At 39.4% G+C, this 19,336-nt stretch overlaps 3 protein-coding genes across 3 annotated transcripts; 1 reads left to right on the forward strand and 2 right to left on the reverse strand.

The window, feature by feature from the left end:
* The first annotated feature begins 7,880 nt into the window (after positions 1-7,880).
* On the forward strand, positions 7,881-15,459 carry LOC101737291 (serine protease inhibitor swm-1). Its single transcript, XM_038021701.2, has 3 exons — positions 7,881-7,985; positions 12,234-12,410; positions 13,857-15,459. The coding sequence occupies exons 1-3, from the start codon at positions 7,907-7,909 to the stop codon at positions 14,096-14,098; spliced, it is 498 nt and encodes a 165-aa protein (XP_037877629.1). The 5' UTR covers positions 7,881-7,906; the 3' UTR covers positions 14,099-15,459.
* On the reverse strand, positions 8,027-10,669 carry LOC101737148 (uncharacterized). The gene is made up of 3 exons (XM_004924335.4): positions 10,502-10,669; positions 9,404-9,545; positions 8,027-8,193 (listed from the first exon to the last, which is right to left on the reverse strand). The coding sequence occupies exons 1-3, from the start codon at positions 10,569-10,571 to the stop codon at positions 8,076-8,078; spliced, it is 330 nt and encodes a 109-aa protein (XP_004924392.1). The 5' UTR covers positions 10,572-10,669; the 3' UTR covers positions 8,027-8,075.
* LOC101737434 (uncharacterized) lies at positions 15,345-19,249 on the reverse strand. The gene is made up of 4 exons (XM_004924337.5): positions 18,865-19,249; positions 16,912-17,000; positions 15,961-16,146; positions 15,345-15,513 (listed from the first exon to the last, which is right to left on the reverse strand). Exons 1-4 carry the CDS (start codon positions 18,965-18,967, stop codon positions 15,400-15,402), a joined length of 492 nt encoding a protein of 163 aa, XP_004924394.1. The 5' UTR covers positions 18,968-19,249; the 3' UTR covers positions 15,345-15,399.
* Between the last annotated feature and the right edge of the window lie 87 nt (positions 19,250-19,336).

Consider the following 19,336-nt stretch of genomic DNA (forward strand, 5'->3'; position numbering starts at 1 on the left):
GGTTTGTGGAACTGATGTTATATATTAATTTTAATCTCATAATAATTTAAAACATAATAAAATTATGTGGTGTCGTGGGACACCAGGTAGGAACGAAGTTCCTTCGGCTAATGTAGAATCGACACAAATTGCAAAAAAAATCGTGCTCAATTTTATGTAGGTTTTCTTGATTTTTCTCTTAAATTTTGCTGATTAGTTTTTATTTAAGTACAAGAAAGTATTTAGGAAATTCAGTATTTTAGGAAATAATAAATTACTTAAAATAAAAAACATCGTAATTCAAATTATCAACTAAAATAACAAAATATGTCTCTTTATTTTTGTTTGACAACATAAAATTACATAGAAATAGAAAAATAGAAATAAAAATAATTACAAAAAAAGTTTATTATTACTATTCTTTTGTATTGTGTTTCTCGAAATACTTAAGATATTTCGGTATAATGAAGATCACGGGCCTAAGCCAAGTGAGCTTCATTTTCTACTTGCAGAATATTTAGGTCTTCCTGCAAGAATTGACGGACTATACGGCATGTGTTTAATATTGCGGCTTTTTGCATGGTCATGTACGTGTTCTCTGCTATGTCTAATATTTTTAAAGATTGGAGTAGGTGTTTAGGTATAACGCCTGTACTGGATAGCACCAGAGGTACAATGTAGACTTTGTTCATTTTCCAGATTCTTAAAATTTCTTCCTTTAATTCTGTATATTTATTTACTTTTTCAGCTATTGATTTCTGTATATTATTGGTGTTAGGAACGGCTATGTCTATTAAATGCACTACTTTATTTATTTTATCAATTAGAGTTATATCTGGCCTATTATTGTGTATAGTTTTGTCAGTTAGTATGGCTCTGTCGAAGTACATCTTGTGCGTGGCGCCCTCCAGCACAGGTTTTGGGGCGTATTGGTAATATGGTTTCAGTGTGCTTTCTAATAATTTATGTTTCAGAGCTAACCTTTGGTGAACTATGTGAGCTACCTGATTGTGCCTATGTGTGTAATCGGTTTGTGTGAGTGTCGGACAAGCACTTGTTATATGTTGGATGGTTTCGGAATGACGATTACATTTTCTGCATTTATCATTTTGTAAATTAGGGTCTTTGATTATGAATTTTCTATAATTTTTTGTATTTATTACTTGATCCTGAATTGCGACCATAAAACCCTCAGTTTCTGGAAATAAATATCCTAATTTAAGCCATTTGTTTGAAGCTTCTGTATCAATGTGATTTTGTTCTAGATCATGTATGTGCCTGCCGTGAAGTTCCTTCTTACGCCATCTATCTATTTTTTCTGTTTCAAGATCTTTTGCTGATTTATATTTTATGTATTTTTGTTTCAGATTTAGTGGTGTATATCTATCGTCTAATTCTTCAATAGCTTTGTGTATAGTACTAGTATCAGATTTTTTATTAAAGAACTCGCGCAGATTTTTTAACTAATTGTGCCATAGTATTTTTAAATCTATCAGTCCTCTTCCACCTTTCTCTCTTTTTACTGTCATTCGCTCTATTGCTGATTTTGGATGTAGGTAATTATGTTTTGTTAAAGTAGTTCTGGTTTTTATTTCTAAACGATTTATGTCGGTTTCTGTCCATTTAATAATGCCAAAGGAATACGTCAGAATCGGTATAGCGTATGTATTTATAGCTTTAATTAGATTCTTTTAATTTTATTATAAGTAATTCTTATTAATTAGTCTCGTCATCAAATTCTATTGCTGAAACTATTGGCTTGTGGTAACTAAAATATGATACATATTATGTTTGTGATTCTATTTTATGCAAATACCTCGAATAAACTAATACTTACGTATTTAATTCTTTTGCACTGAATAATTTCCCACTATTATCACTGTCAATTGCATTCAAGTCACTTGTTGGTTCACTTGCCATTGTTACTATATTTATTATTTTGACGATTTGAAATTATATGAAAATAAACGTGGCTACTCACGAGTAAAATGTATCTATAATGTGAGTATTCGACACGTGCTTGTCCATGAATTCATGAGTATATACTATGCATTGGCGGGGTGGAGTGGTAATAGAAAGAGAATGGATGAGAGAACGAAAAGAAAGAGGGAGAAAGAGAAAGGTATTATACACTACTCGCTTGTGTATGCGACTGTCGCGCCTGCGCACGTCTCATTTAACGGTTTTATTCCACGCACTTTTTTCCACGGATCTTTTCTTACGGTTTTACTATCACATTTTTTTCAGTTCGGTCGCGCAGCAAAATCCCTATCCCCTCCAAGCCTGCCGTAAGGAACTTCGTTCCAAAAAAATAGAAAATTAATAAAAGGGGCGCCAAAGTCGTGAGTGATTGAAAAATGCACAGATAATATAAAAAAATTAGCATATGCGTTTCATTTCACGCTGTGTAAATCTTAAACTTCTAAGTACTCTGTATTTCTTTAAGGTTCGATGAGTTGTTGCTACATTGTTTTAATTAATTATACTCCAAGCTCGATTGTTTTAAGCCTCATTTAATAATATCCACTCTCAAGTGGAATTTACCACACTTACCTATCTCTAGTTTTAAAACATCATATGTAAACTCAGAGTTGACGTGCAATCTCTAAATATTCTCATTGCAGATCTGCAATAGTATTACATACATTAGGGTGTCGAGAGGCCGGGCTGCGTTATGATAATCGCCTTATCGTTGCCGCCGCTGACTACTCCCCGAATCCTGATCACGCAGGAGCCAGTCACCGTCGACGCCCTAGACACGTCCTTACGGATCCATCAGATCCAATAATAACCTTTGCCTTAGACGCCTTCAGCTCTAACACTAGGAGCAGGCCAAGGGACCCCGGTAAACGTACTCGTCGAACTCGGCAAAGAGTTCGACGTGCAATCTAACCCATGCATCAGCCCACTGAATTTCTCGCCGGATCTTCTCAGCGAGTCGGAATTCCGATCTGGTAGCAGATTCATTCGCGAAGCAGCTACTCTTGAATTGTTAGGTCTCCTTTGGAGGCGCTTGGGTAGCTGTTAGCAAATCCCACCCCTCCTGGCTGAGCTCTTTCTCGCCCACCGACCCTGGTAAAACTGGAAAGGCCTCAGGGCCACCAGTAATCTCTCAAACATAAAAAAGCCGGGCTCTCGCATAATATGGTTGTTGATACATGAAATCTTTAGTACAGGAATCCTTTGCGCTGAACTTAAGAAAACCTTAAAATATCGTAGGCCTTAAGATCAACTTATCGCTATTTAAATTTTACTGACGCTTAATATTTTTTTTTTAATTACTTAAATTACTTAAACATTTTTATATTACAATAACAGTTAGTGATTTAGAGTCAATGGGTTAGTGAATGACCACCGCGTGTGACCGTTGTCAACAAGACAATAGAATTACTTGACATTCGTCCGCCATGACAAAATTAAATGCAACTGCATTCGGTGTTACCCGCTCTGAATTAAAATTATTTTTTTTTTTTTTTTTTTTTTTATTGCTTAGATGGGTGGACGAGCTCACAGCCCACCTGGTGTTAAGTGGTTACTGGAGCCCATAGACATCCACAACGTAAATGCGCCACCCACCTTGAGATAGAAGTTCTAAGGTCTCAAGTATAGTTACAACGGCTGCCCCACCCTTCAAACCGAAACGCATTACTGCTTCACGGCAGAAATAGGCAGAGTGGTGGTACCTACCCGCGCGGACTCACAAGAGGTCCTACCACCAGTAAAGATCATCATTATCATTTAGTCTCTTAGCGATGAGAACGCCTATTGTACTTTTTGTTGTTTAAATCGGCGCAAAATTAACTACTAAGTTACTTAGTTAACTAAGATTAGTTAAAGTTAGCTGTATTCTTAACATTGACGTTGTTGGTTAACTATTGTAAGTCCAACACGTGTAAGCAATTGCTTAAGACGGTGTTCCTAAAAATTCGTGAGTAAGCTTACCCGCACTTTCTACTATAAATACGAGTGACTATTGTCGTACAAATACCTTGCGGCCCTAGCAGTCGAACCGAGACACGTCCTTACGGATCCATCAGATCCAATAACCTTTGCATTAGACGCCTTCAGCTCTAAGACTAGGAGCAGGCTTAGGGACCTCGGTAACCGTACTCGTCGAACTCGACAAAGAGTTCGCCGTGCAACCTAACCCATGAATCAGCTCGCTGAGTTTCTCGCCGGATCTTCTCAGCGGGTCGCGATTCCGATCCGGTAGTAGATTCATTCGCGAAGCAGCTACTCTTGAGCTGTTGGGTCACCTTCGTAGGCGCTCGGGTAGCTGTTGGCAAGTCCCACCCCTCCTGGCTGAGCCTTTGCTCGCCCACCTGTCCTGGTGAAACTGGAAAGGCCTCTGGGTCACCAGTAATCCTTCAATCATAAAAAAAAGTCGAACCTAGCGGAGCTATCTGTTGTTATCGCCCTAAACACCTATCTTAAATAATATTTTGTGGCTTCAGTTTCGGTAGGACTTATTACAGAGCCGCACGTGTAGGTTTCAGTATCCTACTTATATCTGCCTCGAAGCGGTCGATTGTTTGAGAGCGAAACAGAAACAAACAGCGGTTTTAAAATACAATTAGGATTACGACTTTATGTCTTATATCGACCGGTCCTTGTCGTTCCGGCAGGAATATTTTTTTATTTTTTTTTATTGCTTAGATGGGTGGACGAGCTCACAGCCCACCTGGTGTTAAGTGGTTACTGGGGCCCATAGACATCTAGAATGTAAATGCGCCACCCACCTTGAGATATAAGTTCTAAGGTCTCAGTATAGTTACAACGGCTACCCCACCCTTCAAACCGAAACGCATTACTGCTTCATGGCAGAAAAAGGCAGGGCGGCGGTACCTTCCCGTGCGGACTCACAAGAGGTCCTACCACCATATTAAAAAACTTCTGTTTTTGTTATACTACATTATTTTATCTCTACTGTATGTATCGTTAAAATATCGATAGGACAGTTTGTTTGTTGAACCATCCAATCTACGTAATGCCATACATATTGTATGGGCTCGTAAGTTCCCCAGGGCTTGCAACTTCTGTATTATAAATTATGTAGAAATCTTGATATTATAAATGTGAATGTTTTAATGTTTGTTACTTTATCACGCAGGATCTGTCTACTGAGCGAATTCACTATGCGGTTGAAATTACTCACCAAGATAAGTTATTTAACATGCATGATACTATACTGTTGTAAAAGCCATGGCCCTGGCAACACCGAATATATCTGCTGAATAAATTTAACGAATAAAATTAACGGCCGTCTGGTGTAGTGGTAAGTGACATGGTCACTACACAAGGGGGTCGCGGGTTCGAATCCTGCCAGGGGAAGATATTTGTATGATAAATATAAATGTCTTTTCCAGGGTTATGGATGTATATTAAATATGTGTATGTGTATAATAAAAAATCGTACATTTATTTCCGTTATCTGGTACCTGTAACACAAGTTCTTTACGAACTTATCACGGGACCAGTTAACGTGGCGTGATTGTTTTAAAAAAAATGTATTAGAATTTTCGCTGGTTGATAATATTATTAACAATGGAACTATAAATAAACTGACAAAGAGTGGCATATTATATTCGTACATATCTTTTTTCCGGGAATTTTAAACATCTAACTAAGTAATTTAACTTTCATGAAAACGCGGCGTATGTTTAGTATAATTTATGTTTCCTGAAACTCCTGAGTTTGAATAAAAAAAAATCAATTTCATATTTCGATAGCAGAATCTCTGTCCTATTCAATGATAGGCAGACATCGTAATCCATAAAACAATCCAAACAATAATTCTTCTAATCCTGAAAAAGTTTAGAGTTCGCGACCTGATCTCATAAATTTATCCGTAATTGCCAACCCTAAGCTCACACATTTTATAATACTCAAGAGTACAGTTGTGTATGCTTCGAGCAAAATTTTTCGGGGCATAATATGATAAAAGGATTTTTGGGCCTGACGGAAAATGACAGCTAGCTTGAATTACGCTTATAGTTAAGTAAGTTTGTTAGTTTTTATTTCATTATTTTGCTGCATAAACAGGTAAATTCTTTAAAGGCCTTCTTGATGTAAAGTGTATACTTAAAAATCGAAGCCGGCTGAGGCCCAACTATAATTTCGCATGGCCACTTTATTCAGCCCTGAACACGTCATTACGGATCCTCCCGATCCATTAACAGTGCTTTTAGGTACCTCAAGCACCGGTAACCGTCCTCGCTGAATCCGTCGCTTGCGACGAAGGGCTGGATCGACAAGTAAATTAACCAATAGAAACAGCCCCAGTTTCTCGCCGGATCTTCTCAGCGGGTCGCGTTTCCAATCCGGTGGTAGATTCTGCGAAGCACTGATCTTGCTGGAGCCAGTGTTAGCAATACTCCCGGTTTGAGCCCCGTGAGCTCACCTACTAGCTCGGTTAATCTAGAATAACCCCTCGAGGTTACTAGAACAGGTAGAAAAAAAAACTATTCAGAGACTTTTTTGTTCAGGCGGAAATAATTGCACTTCCGCATACGTGTGGGAGACAGAATAAGTACTCTGCATACAGGCATGTTGGAACCGTTGGAGTAGAACCGACTAAGCTTCTTTGTTGCTTAATAATCTGCTGGGCACGCTAGGCAGACGTCATCAGAAAAGTAGCAGGCATTCAATGGCTGCAAGTGACACAGAATAGAAAATACTGGTCACCTCTGGAGGAGGCCTTTACCTTTCGTAAGAGAGGGTTCTTGCTAACAAAACGATATTAAAGTATAAATCGAATTAGTGAAAATTCTGGATACACAATGTTCTTTCTTTCTAATTTTACCATGTAAAAACTAGAAATAAAAGGCTTTTTATTTTATTTAGTAATCCGCATTTGAGCCTCAGGTGAACTCACTCGAGGTAGTGACTGGGGGAATGAGGTACTAACTGCGTGAAACGTATATCTCTCCGCTACGCTGTAGTCACTGGACGTCAAATTGCTAGCACTTGGTACCTCTACTACAGAGTCTAATAGTCGACGAGCTATCCGAAGCTTATCCAGAATGCGCTGCCAACTCATTTTACCGGATACCTTTTCGGGTAGAAGGGCGAACCTCATACGAGGTGTCCGCACCTAGGAGGCGCGTGCTATATGACTTGACGGCAGCAGATGCTGGGAGCAGACCGCGGGCCTCAGAATGTTTTTAAGGATACCCTAGGAGAGTAATAGTGCAGGTCTGGGAGTGTAGTCATTCGTCAACCGGTAGCTCTTTTGAAGGACACGTTTTTATATCAGACCGTTTCCTTGGGTTTCCTTCACTAGGTCCTAAGCTTGCATAGAGAAGGGGCCCAAAATACTTAGGGAACCAGGATTCGGGTAAGATTCCTATTCTAGTTTTTGTCTCGATGGAAATGATTTGTTTTGGAGAGAGAAAGGCGATCTCTCTCATGCCGCGCCAGCTGCTTCAGGAAAATGGTGTAGTTGAGCATCGCGAGATAGGACTTATTGCTCGGCGTCTTCTTCTTCTATCGATCAAGGACACAGCGCCGTTACTTCTACGCGGGCATGGAAATAATTCGTATACCTTATTTCTATGGGCGATGCAAGGACTTAGATTGGAAAGATAGGTTAACATTTTTCAGTTCTTGGGCTTTAACCTTTTTCTTAGTCTGCGAAATTATCGAATAAAAACAAATCGAATTGCACAATCTAGTTCATACAGATTTCCAATAGGGAAAATCGACATCAACATAATCAAAGGGCAAAATAAATGATAAAAACGCGTTGCATAACAACTACCATCTCAATGCAACCACGCTCTATTGAATTCAATACTATTCAAGGATGTCACTAATTTTTTTATTCGAACAAAAACATGATTATTCGAACGTCAATAAAGGTCAGCTAATAACCCTGACGGTTGACAGTGCTGCTTCAAGTCTCGCGTTTGTAGCTCGTGTGAAAATAATGTTACAGTTCAACGAAAATTTCCTGCTGCTTCTCTTGGGAGTGGTAGCCCTAAGTCGTGGCCTTTATATTGTAAAAGGTAGGTTTATTAATATTTACTACTAAAAATGAAACATCATATTTAATGTAAAAACAAAGTCTTGGCATATGTATATAGAGCGAAGTGAATTTATTCAATTCTTTTCTTATAAATCGGTAAATTGTCAAGGATTTTTTCAATTTTTTTGTCTCTACACTTCCCCGCTTCTATACAAGGACCTTTGCTGTATGAACGAACTAGGCCCTTACTGAAAACAATGAAAACAAAATTTAATTTAATTTCATGTTTTTTTTTTATTGCCTAGATGTGTGAACGTGCTCACAGCCCACCTGGTGTTAAGTGGTTACTGAAACCCATAGACATCTACAACGTAAATGCGCCACACACCTTGAGATATAAATTCTAAGGTCTCAGTATAGTTACAACGGCTGCCCCACCCTTCAAACCGAAACGCATTACTGCAATGCATTAACAAAATGCTCAAAGGACGCACAGACTGACTAGAAACATATTGTTCATAGCAGCAAGATGTCGTAGATACATTAAAGGTAGGCGACATTATACATTACAACTATTATGGCATTTTGTTGAATTTTTAAATCACCTTTACGAAAAATACCAAAAATAATAATTTGTTTCAAGAGAAATTACTGTTGAACAAGGAACAGGAACAACCTGCAAAAAATCTGGAAGGAAGTTACTACAAGGAAGTTACTGGTGTTAGGAAGCTCTACTGGTGGTAGTATTGCTTGTGAGTCCGTATGAGTAGGTACCACCGCTCTGACTGTTTCTGCCGTGAAGCAGTAATGCGTTTCGGTTTGAACGGTGGGGCAGCCGTTGTACTTTAAAAACTGAGACTCTCATGTCTTGAGGTAGGTGGCGTCTTTTACGTTTACGGTAATCACTTAAAACCAGGTGTGCCGGGAGCTCGTTCACCAATTTAAAGAAAATAAAATAATAAAAAATTACGTATTGCAATTATGTATTCTTTTGGAAAACCGCATACTTACATTACGTATGGTCGTATTGTATGAAAATATTCAATCTAGGAACAATTATTATGTAAGGCGATATCTATGGCCCCGGTAACAACTTTGCACCAATGAGGTCAAGAGCTTGTTAATATGCAATTAAAAAAATTAGGAAGGAAAAGCTACGTCAGATGTGTTAAGGTAATGCTGTAGCGGTGGATATAGGTGAACATGGCTTTTTCTACTTAAGCTAATGGCCTTGATAGGCTTTATCAGCGTAACCAAGCGAGTTGCTAACACTGACCCTAGCAAGAGCAGCGCAGAACCTACCACCGGATCGGAAATGCGACCCACTGAGAAGATCGGGCGAGAAACTCAGGGCTAGGGCCTGGCTGCTAACAATTGTTGAGTCTGGACCAACTGTTATAAGTATATAACCCTCTGAGCTAACAACGACTCGTCGAAGTGAACAAAATGTATTATTACTCGCAGTAACAGCCGTCGACGCAATGCTTGAACTTCTTTGACAATGTTCTAGTTCTTTCCATTTTGCTTGACGAGGTCCAACACGTGTACTCTTCATAGAACTGACACGGCTTGTACACTTCGTTTGTGCCGCATTTATTTACTGATGAAATCATTAAGGGATATTAAGATTTTTCAAGCCATTCTGTTTCGATTCTGTTTTATAAAAGGGCTTTAGGAGGAAATAGGAAAGGATTTTAGAATAGTTTGACGTCGTCGCGGCCTAAAAGATAAGACGTCCGGGGTATTCGTGTTGAGTGATACATCGGTGTTCGAATCCCGCAGGCGGGTACCAAATTTTCTAATGAATTACGTACTCAACGATTGACTTCGACGGTGAAGGAATAACATCGTGTAATAAAAATCAAGCTCGCAAAAATTGAAATTTGCGTAATAACTGGTGGTAGGACGTCTTGTAAGCCCGCATGGGTAAAAAAAAACACCACACCGCTTATTTGTGTCGTGAAGCCGTAATACGCTCTGATTTGAAGGGTGGGGCAGCTGACGTGTTCTAAAAACTAAGACTTAGAACTCATATCTATTTCATGTCTATTCATCATGGCGGTATTTACATTGTTGATGTCCATGGGCTTCGGTAACCACTTAGCACCAGGTGGGTCGTGAGCTTATCCACCCGTCTAAACAAAAATATTAAATTAAGATTCTTTAATTAAGACTCTCATAATGTGTTGGAAAGTAAAGTTTCTAATTTAAAAAAAAACGCGTGTGGCACTCTGGGACTGCCGCGGTAAAGCTATTGCATAGCATTTTTTATCAACTTATGCAATTATAATTAGATAATAATAATATAATATTAAAATAATAATATAAACACTCATAAGCTAGACTGCGCGAGAGAAATGGACAAACTTTTCATGATGCGCATGCAACAAGCGTGTGAATATGTTGTTAGGTTTTATTTTCGTTACGGAATTTCTTGATTCGTTCAAAGCCAAAGTAAAAGCTATGCAATAGCTTAAAAACCGGTTCTGGGTCGTTCGTTTTCAGACCAAGCGACAAGAGATCTTGCGAAAAAATCTGTAAGCAATTAGGACTTACTCAATGCGGTGCCCTCAATTAACTTAGATGCAAACGAGGAGAACAAAACGATTCCCCACAAAACCTTCATTTTGCAGCGTAATTATCGCTAGTCGATACAAAACCTTGTAATTGAAATAAACTCATAAAACATTCGAACTGTTATAGCAATCGTAGCCTACTGGAATTTTTCATGGCCGTCACAATTAATCACGCTTAGTGATTTTAAACGGAGGGAATATAGCGATTCTCCCATTATTATTTGTTGTCCTGAAGTGCCAATTGATTTTTTTGCAAGTTTTGCGTGGGTCACAAATGCATGTGGTGAAACAATTATTTTAAAAGGGATTTTATTGGCATAGCAAAAAAAACGCGACCCGCACTAGGTTCTATCGATAATACAGACAAGTGTGCAATGGCTGCCCCGCCCTTCAAATCGGAACGGATTACTGCTTCGCTTAAAAAATTTGCAGGGTAGTGGTACCTACCCGTGCGGGCTCACGACCCACTTGGTAAAGTGGTTCCCGAAGCCCATGGACTTGAGACATGAGTTCTAAAGTCTCAGTTTTTATAACATGTCAGCTGCCCCACCCTTCATATCAGGACGGCACAAATAACCGGAGTGGTGGTATGTATCCATGCTGGTTTACAAGACGTCTTACCACCAGTGAACACGCAAATTAGATCTTTTGTAGGTTGATTTTTATTACACCATGCTATTCCTGCAACGTGGAAGTGATTCGCGAACATGGGTTAAACACGAAAATCATTATAAGCATTAGAACCTGTCTGTTGGGTTTTTAAAACCGGCAAAGTCACATCGCTCAATGTGAATGCATCAGGCGTCTTATCCATAAAGCCACGACGACTTTAAAATCTCGCCGAAACTGGCTCGCTAATTCTTAACGCGAAGGGCTTAACGGCCTTCCGTATTTTAAATAGCTGCTATTAAAACTAACGATTACTGAAGTGTTAAGTTATCGGTTAATTACACGCTTTATTATTCAGACATTACGTTGTTTTGTGTTGTTGATTTAAACAAGAGATAAGATTCATTCTTGCTTTTCCGTGACAAACAAAAGTGTATAGTGTAGTGAATATCTTCTTATATATATATATTGTTACGCGCTGGGCTTCGGGATAAATCTGCCGAAGTAAAACTGTATTAGTAGTACGTAGAACACTTAAAACACTTCACAAATACTTTAAAATTCTCGATTCGCTTCTTCCGCTTCGCTTCAGGTGATCCGTTCGCTGTTTCACTTCGTGTAGTTCCGATTACTGAATGACTGCGTGCCATCTCTGCAAGGCTTTTATAGTCGGGACGAAATCCCTAGAAACGTCGAGAATATTCCACAAAAGTCGAGTATTGTTTGTTTCCGCTATCTGACAATAGATGGCGTTGTACTTCTCGAGCGTTCTAGATGCTACTAGATCCTTCGATATTCGTTCGGCTATTCGGCGATAGATGGCGTTACCCTTACCGACATAACAATAAATTTTAATCATGAAATGTTGTGTTTTTCTTTATTTTTAATTTGGGTACTGCCTAAGAACTTTTTTTATGGTTTTTTTTTATTTTGAGTCCCCAATAGCTCTACTATGAGGTGTTTCAGGATTATCCACTCTTTCTGGGACACCCTGTATATACCAAACGTACACATAAGTGCCAATGTTCCTGCAAAGCTTAAAGAAAGGTAGATAAGCTAATTTTAAACGACTTTAATTATTTTTTCTTCTATATCTTTATTAGACGAATGTCCTCCAAACGAAGAGTATTTGCTGTGCGGGTCTGCGTGTCCGTTCAACTGCAGCTCCCCCTCAGGCCCCGTGGTCTGTTCCGATGACTGCGTCGAGGGCTGCTTCTGCAAGTCAGGGTTCCTGAGGAACGAGAACGGCACCTGTGTCGGGGTCGATCAGTGTATTGGCGGTCAGTATTTTTTTCAAAGAATAAACGTGCCTTCTAAGGGTCTGCGTTTGGGACGGCGGGATGGATGTAATGTGCTCTGCGTCAACCCTGTCCCGCCGTCTCAATAGCCCCGACTGGGCTCCGGCCTGGTCCGGGGTAGGGCGCCGGCTGTGAGCGGCAAGAGTTTTTAGTGAGGTTCAACTCCCACATACCTCACCTGCCACGCGGGTGGGGATCCGGCGATTTTCTCCTGTGGATAAAAGGGTCTACGTTCCCGCTTGATGAATTTGGCAGTCGTTGTAGTATAGAACTAATACATACAACTCATGTCTCAAGGGAGGTGACGGCATTGAAACTGAATGTATATAGGCTCTGGCAACTCCTTAACACCAGGTGGACATTGAGCGCTTAACCGAGAGCGGTCACTCGTCAAAAGGCACTCAAGTGTTAGTAGTAGTGGTCGTAGTCGTAGTCGTAGTCGTAGTAATAGTCGTAGTCGTAGTCGTAGTCATAGTAGTAGTCGTAGTAGTAGTTGTAATAGTAGCCGTAGCAGTAGCATTAGCAGTAACAATAGTGGTGGTGGTGGTAGTAGTAGTAGTAGTAGTAGTAGTAGTAGTAGTAGTAGTAGTAGTAGTAGTAGTAGTAGTAGTAGTAGTAGTAGTGGTGGTGGTGGTAGTAGTAGTAGTAGTAGTAGTAGTAGTAGTATAGTAGTAGTAGTGGTAGTAGTAGTAGTAGTAGTGGTAGTAGTAGTAGTAGTAGTAGTAGTAGTAGTAGTAGTAGTAGTAGTAGTAGTAGTAGTAGTAGTAGTAGTAGTAGTAGTAGTAGTAGTAGTAGTAGTAGTAGTAGTAGTAGTAGTAGTAGTAGTAGTAGTAGTAGTAGTAGTAGTAGTAGTAGTAGTAGTAGTAGTAGTAGTAGTAGTAGTAGTAGTAGTAGTAGTAGTAGTAGTAGTAGTAGTAGTAGTAGTAGTAGTAGTAGTAGTAGTAGTAGTAGTAGTAGTAGTAGTAGTAGTAGTAGTAGTAGTAGTAGTAGTAGTAGTAGTAGTAGTAGTAGTAGTAGTAGTAGTAGTAGTAGTAGTAGTAGTAGTAGTAGTAGTAGTAGTAGTTTTTTTTTAAATCTCATGCAACTAACAAGTTCATTAGCTTGTTTTTTTATTTATTGCTTAGGTGGGTGGACGAGCTCACAGCCCACCTGGTGTTAAGTGGTTACTGGAGCCCAGAATAGTTACAACGGCTGCCCCACCCTTCAAACCCAAACGCATTACTACTTCACGTCAGAAATAGTCAGGGTAGTGGTACCTACCCGTGCGGACTCACAAGACGTCCTACCACCAGTAAAGTTAGCAGGGGATTTTGAGTTCGTGCCTCGAGCTAAAAGGTTAGGTTCGAAGATGGATTCGCGTTGAAGTTTGACGTTACCTGACATTTGACATCAACAATCGTGGCCATAAACCAAGCCTCTCTATTTCAGAGCAATGTCTAAACGAGAATGAAGTCTACGACATTTGTAACGCGTCCTGCGAGCCGACTTGTGCTGATCCCGAACCGATCTGTACCAAAATCTGCGCCGGAGGCTGTATCTGTGCCGACGGACTCCTCAGAAACGACGCCGGCGATTGCGTCAGCATCGACAAGTGTCCCGGAGGAAACTCAACCGATCCGGGCTTCTTGAATAAATATTTGGAAGTTATTAACAAAATTTTGCAAGTGTGAGTTTTCTTGTGAATTTGGATTCTCAGGCGGACAGCGCGGCTGGTGTTAGGTAGTTTACGTCAAAAATTGATTGCAGTCGCGTGTGCTTGTAAAGGGACGCTTCATAGAAATTCGATTGTAGGAGGCCGCCATTGTCCATGGTTCTTCATCGCTCGACAATCTCTTCCAGACAACCATCAGGTGGAAAAGAATCTTATGGAAACGTACACGCGGTGTACCAATCAATTGAAATTTATACTTACACACACACACACACATACATACATATACATACACAAATTCCTTACATATCTCTATATATAAAAATGAATTGCTGTTCGTTAGTCTCGCTAAAACTCGAGAACGGCTGGACCGATTTGACTAATTTTGGTCTTGAATTATTCGTGGAAGTCCAGGGAAGGTTTAAAAGGTTTAATTATATAAAAACAAACAATTTTGTTTTTCCTTTGATGTGCCCCCTTGATGTGTCTTTTATTTATCGATTGAGGCACTACGAAGTCTGCCGGGTCAGCTAGTATACAATAAGAATAAAGAATTTACATATAAAACATACTTAAAAAGTTTCTGTTCAGATTTAAAGCTTTAGCTTCAAGAGGGGCGGCGGCTTTTACGTTATGATACCTATAGACTAGAGTTACAGCTAAACACCAAACATCAAGTCAGTTGTGAACTCGTCCACCCAAAACAATCCTTGCTGCGTATCTATGAAAGCATTTGGAAAAACTGAAAACATTTGTAGAAAACATATTCAGGCAAAAAATTGTGGCAAATTTTTGACATGCTTAATGCGTTCGTAAACTGCTTATCCAACTGTGACGAAGCTTCGTATAGTTGATGGTGCTTCAGGAAACATTTCTGTCATAGTACCACATGGCGTGGGTGGAACTTCCATAACAGTGTGCTTAGTGCGAGTTTTTTAACGTTCTCGATAGCGTAAAAGTTAACTCAAATTTGTATGGAGTTGGAACGTTTGCCTATGTTTGCCGCTAGGGGCGCTGTTCCAACTGCATACAAAGCACACAGAAGGTGGCCAAGTTTCATTAGTTTAAGGTCTGTGTAAGCGTAAATATTACGAAAGGAAATCTAGGATGTCAACATTTTGTTTCAAGTTTCAATGTATTTGCGTAACATTTAGCATAGTCTAATAAATTGTAATAATTATTTAGGGTTTGCTTGGAAAATTGGTTTATCGCTAACGCCATCTAGTGGCTGGGTAAGGAAACAAAGAAAATGTATGAAATCAAAGTAGGTAATATAAACTTAGTTTTAATTAAGATAATAATATTATATAGTTATACAATTTATTTTAATATAACATTGAGTAAATAAGTAAAAATAAACATTGAAATCGCGAGCCAGTTTTGGTTGAGTTTAATTCCGTTGTTCGTCATTGGAAGAGAAATAATATTTTTGATCTGAAACAAAAAAATGTATTAAAAATTCGTCATTCAAAGTGCCTAACATTGTTTTCAAGTATTTCCCAACTTTCTTTGAAAATAAATAAAAAAATATCCTGTAATAGTTACACGATCTTTAACACTAGATAAATCTACGCATTAGCAATATTCCCTAGCAACATTAGTTAAAAAATTACCAAATTTTTATTAAAATTTAATCAAGAACATATTTATGGTATTGTCAAGCTTAATAAAGATTTTATTTAAAATAACTAAAAAAAACTTAATTCAATGCATTTATCGCCATCTGTAATAAACTATACTAACCAAAATTATTGAATAAAAATTGGAAGTTAGTTTATAAAAAACCTAATAGATGGCGCTGGCATAAAGTTTTCAATGGTTAATTTCTCCTAAGCCCGAATCCCATTCACTGACCTAAGCCCCACTAGACACTTGCGTCACCTTTCTATACTCCTCCTCCCTGATGCCATACGTCAAGTAGGAGTACGCCAAGAAGTCCGAATGATTCGAGACCAGCTGGAACGCCACAGACTTTGACCCACTTTGTCCTCTGATGAGGTTGAAATCCACTTCACCCAAGGCGTCTACTGTTGCTGTAACTTCTAAATATGAGATCACGAAGCCTTTCTGAAAATATTAATGAAGTTAATACAAAACTATTTTAAATAACATATCACAAGCTTCTCTTTCGCAATGTTATATACTAGATAGAGAGCATCACTACATAGTATAAAACAAAGTCGCTTTTTCTGTCCCTATATCTGTCTGTCCCTATGTATGCTTAAATCTTTAAAACTACGCAAACGGATTTTGATGCGGTTTTTTTAATAGATAGAGTGATTGAAGAGGAAGGTTTATATGTATAATAACATCCATTAAATAGTGGAGAAATCAATAATAAATTACAGTTTCCGAAGCGAAGCGAGGGCCGGTCGCTAGTTATAAATAAATAAGTTTAGAAGAATTAAGTTATTCCAAGATCCCCTTTACTACAACACATTTCGCTTTGAGATGTGAGGTCGATGGTTCAGTTTTAAAGTACAACGGCTACTTAAGGTAGTGACGAAAAACACACGAACAGTGATATTAGATGGACTAATATTGAACTCAGTATAAGGGACAACGGACATCTGCCATTGCAATTGAGGTTCCCTCTTCAATTCTCACTATATGAATGGACTGCCAAACTATTTTGGGCAAGGACCCCTTTTCCGAAGTGAATTGATGACTTAGATTTCCATTCGCATATTACTTTACAAATCCTATCTAACTTTGTGCTTGGTAAGTCCATCGTGCGTATAAATTGAATATCCCCTTGGTACCGGTACTTGGGAATCTTTGAAGAAGCTGACCTAAAATCTAGGTCAGTTAATATGATCACAAAATTCTTACCTTGACTGTCGCGTTGACTGTGACGTAGAAAGGATCATAGTTGTTCCTGTGTCTGAACCTGTCAGATCCACCCGTCATCGGTAGCGAATCTATAATTAGTTAATCATTGTTTATAATTTCAAACAGTAGACGTAAAGAAACAGTATACGTATGTCGTATCACTCTTGTCAGAGCGGTCGTGGTCGTTTTTTTTTTTTATTGCATGGATAGGTGGACGAGCTCACAGTCCACCTGGTGTTGAGTGGTTACTGAAGCCCATAGACATCCACAATGCGCCACACACCTTGAGATATAAGTTCTAAGGTCTCAAGTATAGTTAGTTACAACGGCTGCCCCACCCTTCAAACCGAAACGCATTACTGCTTCACGGCAGAAATAGGCAGGTGGTACCTATACGCGCGGACTCACAAGAGGTCCTGCCATCAGTAAAAAATCATCGTCGTCGTTCAGCATCATTGCTGTGGGCAGATGTTATGCGCCTCACGTGCAATCGCCACTCCTCGCGGTTTGTGGTGAGCCTGGTACACTCATGCAAACAGCCGCCAACTGCCGACTTGATCTGATCGGTCCATTGCATGGGCGATCTTCCACGCGGTCTGGTGCCTTCTACTTTGCCCTGAACAGTAGATGTAGTTATTACTTGTCTACCTATTCGCTGGTAGTTTAAGAAGCTATTCTAGTTACGTGCCCGGTGGGTGAGCTCACGGGTTCAGCTTGAGAGAATTTGCTAACACTAGCCCTAGCAAGAGCAGTGCTTCGCAGAATCTACCACCAGATCCGAATGAGACGACCCGGCGATAAACTCAGTGGGCTTAAGTTATAGTGTGTGGATAGAACACACAACAGCTGATTCATCCTTCGACAATACTCACTACTTTTTAGCCAGTGGATAGTATCATATTAACACTATACGCTCGTTTAAGCGAATGAATTTGATTATTTAAAAATTTAACGAAATAAAAGGTTAGGACAATAATGCCACATCGCCTTGACTTTAATAGTCGTTGATTCCGCCGAGCTATTCCCATCGAATTACTTCTAAAAGTGTAGACGAAGATTGTAACTTTTGATTGACTGTGAAAATTTTCTCTTTTTTCCTTTTTGTAACTAATCATAGGATTGCTCCGAGCTTTCTAAGCTTTTGCTTCGAGAATGATTTAATATTAATAAGTTTCTATATTACAACATTACAGGCAGTAATCCTGTCGCAATTAACTTTCGAAGATTACTTTATGTTTTAAGAGGCTGATAGTTTTTTTTATTTATTTCATTGCATATATGGGTGGACGAGCTCACGGCCCACCTAGCGTTAAGTGGTTAACGGAGCTCCTAGACTTCGACGACGTAAATGCCGCCCATCCACCTTCAGACCTGAGTTGTAAAGCCTTAGCCTTAGCCTATATTTATATAGCCTATTTTTATAGGCCAACGGCTGCTTCACCCTTCGAGCCGATACGTATTACTGCTCCACGGCTGAAATAGGCAGGGCGGTGGTAGTACTTACCCATACTGGCTCACAAGACGTCCTACCACCAGTAAAATTTTCATAATTATCAAGCATCAAAATAAAACTGTTTTTAAGTTAACTGTAGGTATAGACACGACTTTAACACTGATTCAAAAGACAGTTTTCACTGTGAGAACGATCGACAGGAAACCCTGGATTCACATATTGACATTGCGAGGTACTGGTGTGTATCGGTGTCAATAATCAACTGACACCAGATGAGCTTGGAGTTACCAACACATACCAGACTCCGAATACTAATCACGCTTAGCAAAGGAAGTAACTGAATTGGAATCGAATCCGTCCTAAGGCCAGCAAAGAATTTGCGGGCTTGAGAAACGGAACTTGGTTTACAGTTCTGGGTTGAGGTCGTGTATCAAGATGGGCGGCAGACACGTAACACCAGGTCGGATTTGGGTCTTGAACAAAATAGAAACATTACTCACTGTCATACTCTATTCCGATCTTGAACTTCTTCGTCTCGAACAGCTGGGGGAAACTGACCACCCCGACGATCACCGTCCCCAGCAGAAGACAGCTCGCGTACATTATACGTGCGTATATCTGACTACTTCGGTAGGAAGCTGCGTAGCGAATGCGTCTTATCTCAACAGTTTTCACGTTCGATAACTTCAACCCGAGATTGTGATTGAGTCATTGGTACTTACTGCTTTTGATAAATTTAATTGTGGTTACTTTTGATATTTGTGAAAAAAAAAACACTATTTATTTTTTATTGTTTATATGGGTGGACGAGATCACAGTCATCTGGTATTAAGTGGTTACTGGAGCCCATAGACATCTACAACGTAAATGCCCCACCCATCTTGAGATATAAGTTCTAAGGTCTCAAGTATAGCTACAACGGCTGCCCCACCCTTCAAACCGAAACGCATTACTGCTTCACGGCAGAAATAG

This window comes from Bombyx mori, chromosome 3 (assembly GCF_030269925.1).
Source record: "Bombyx mori chromosome 3, ASM3026992v2".
Lineage (NCBI taxonomy): Eukaryota > Metazoa > Arthropoda > Insecta > Lepidoptera > Bombycidae > Bombyx > Bombyx mori.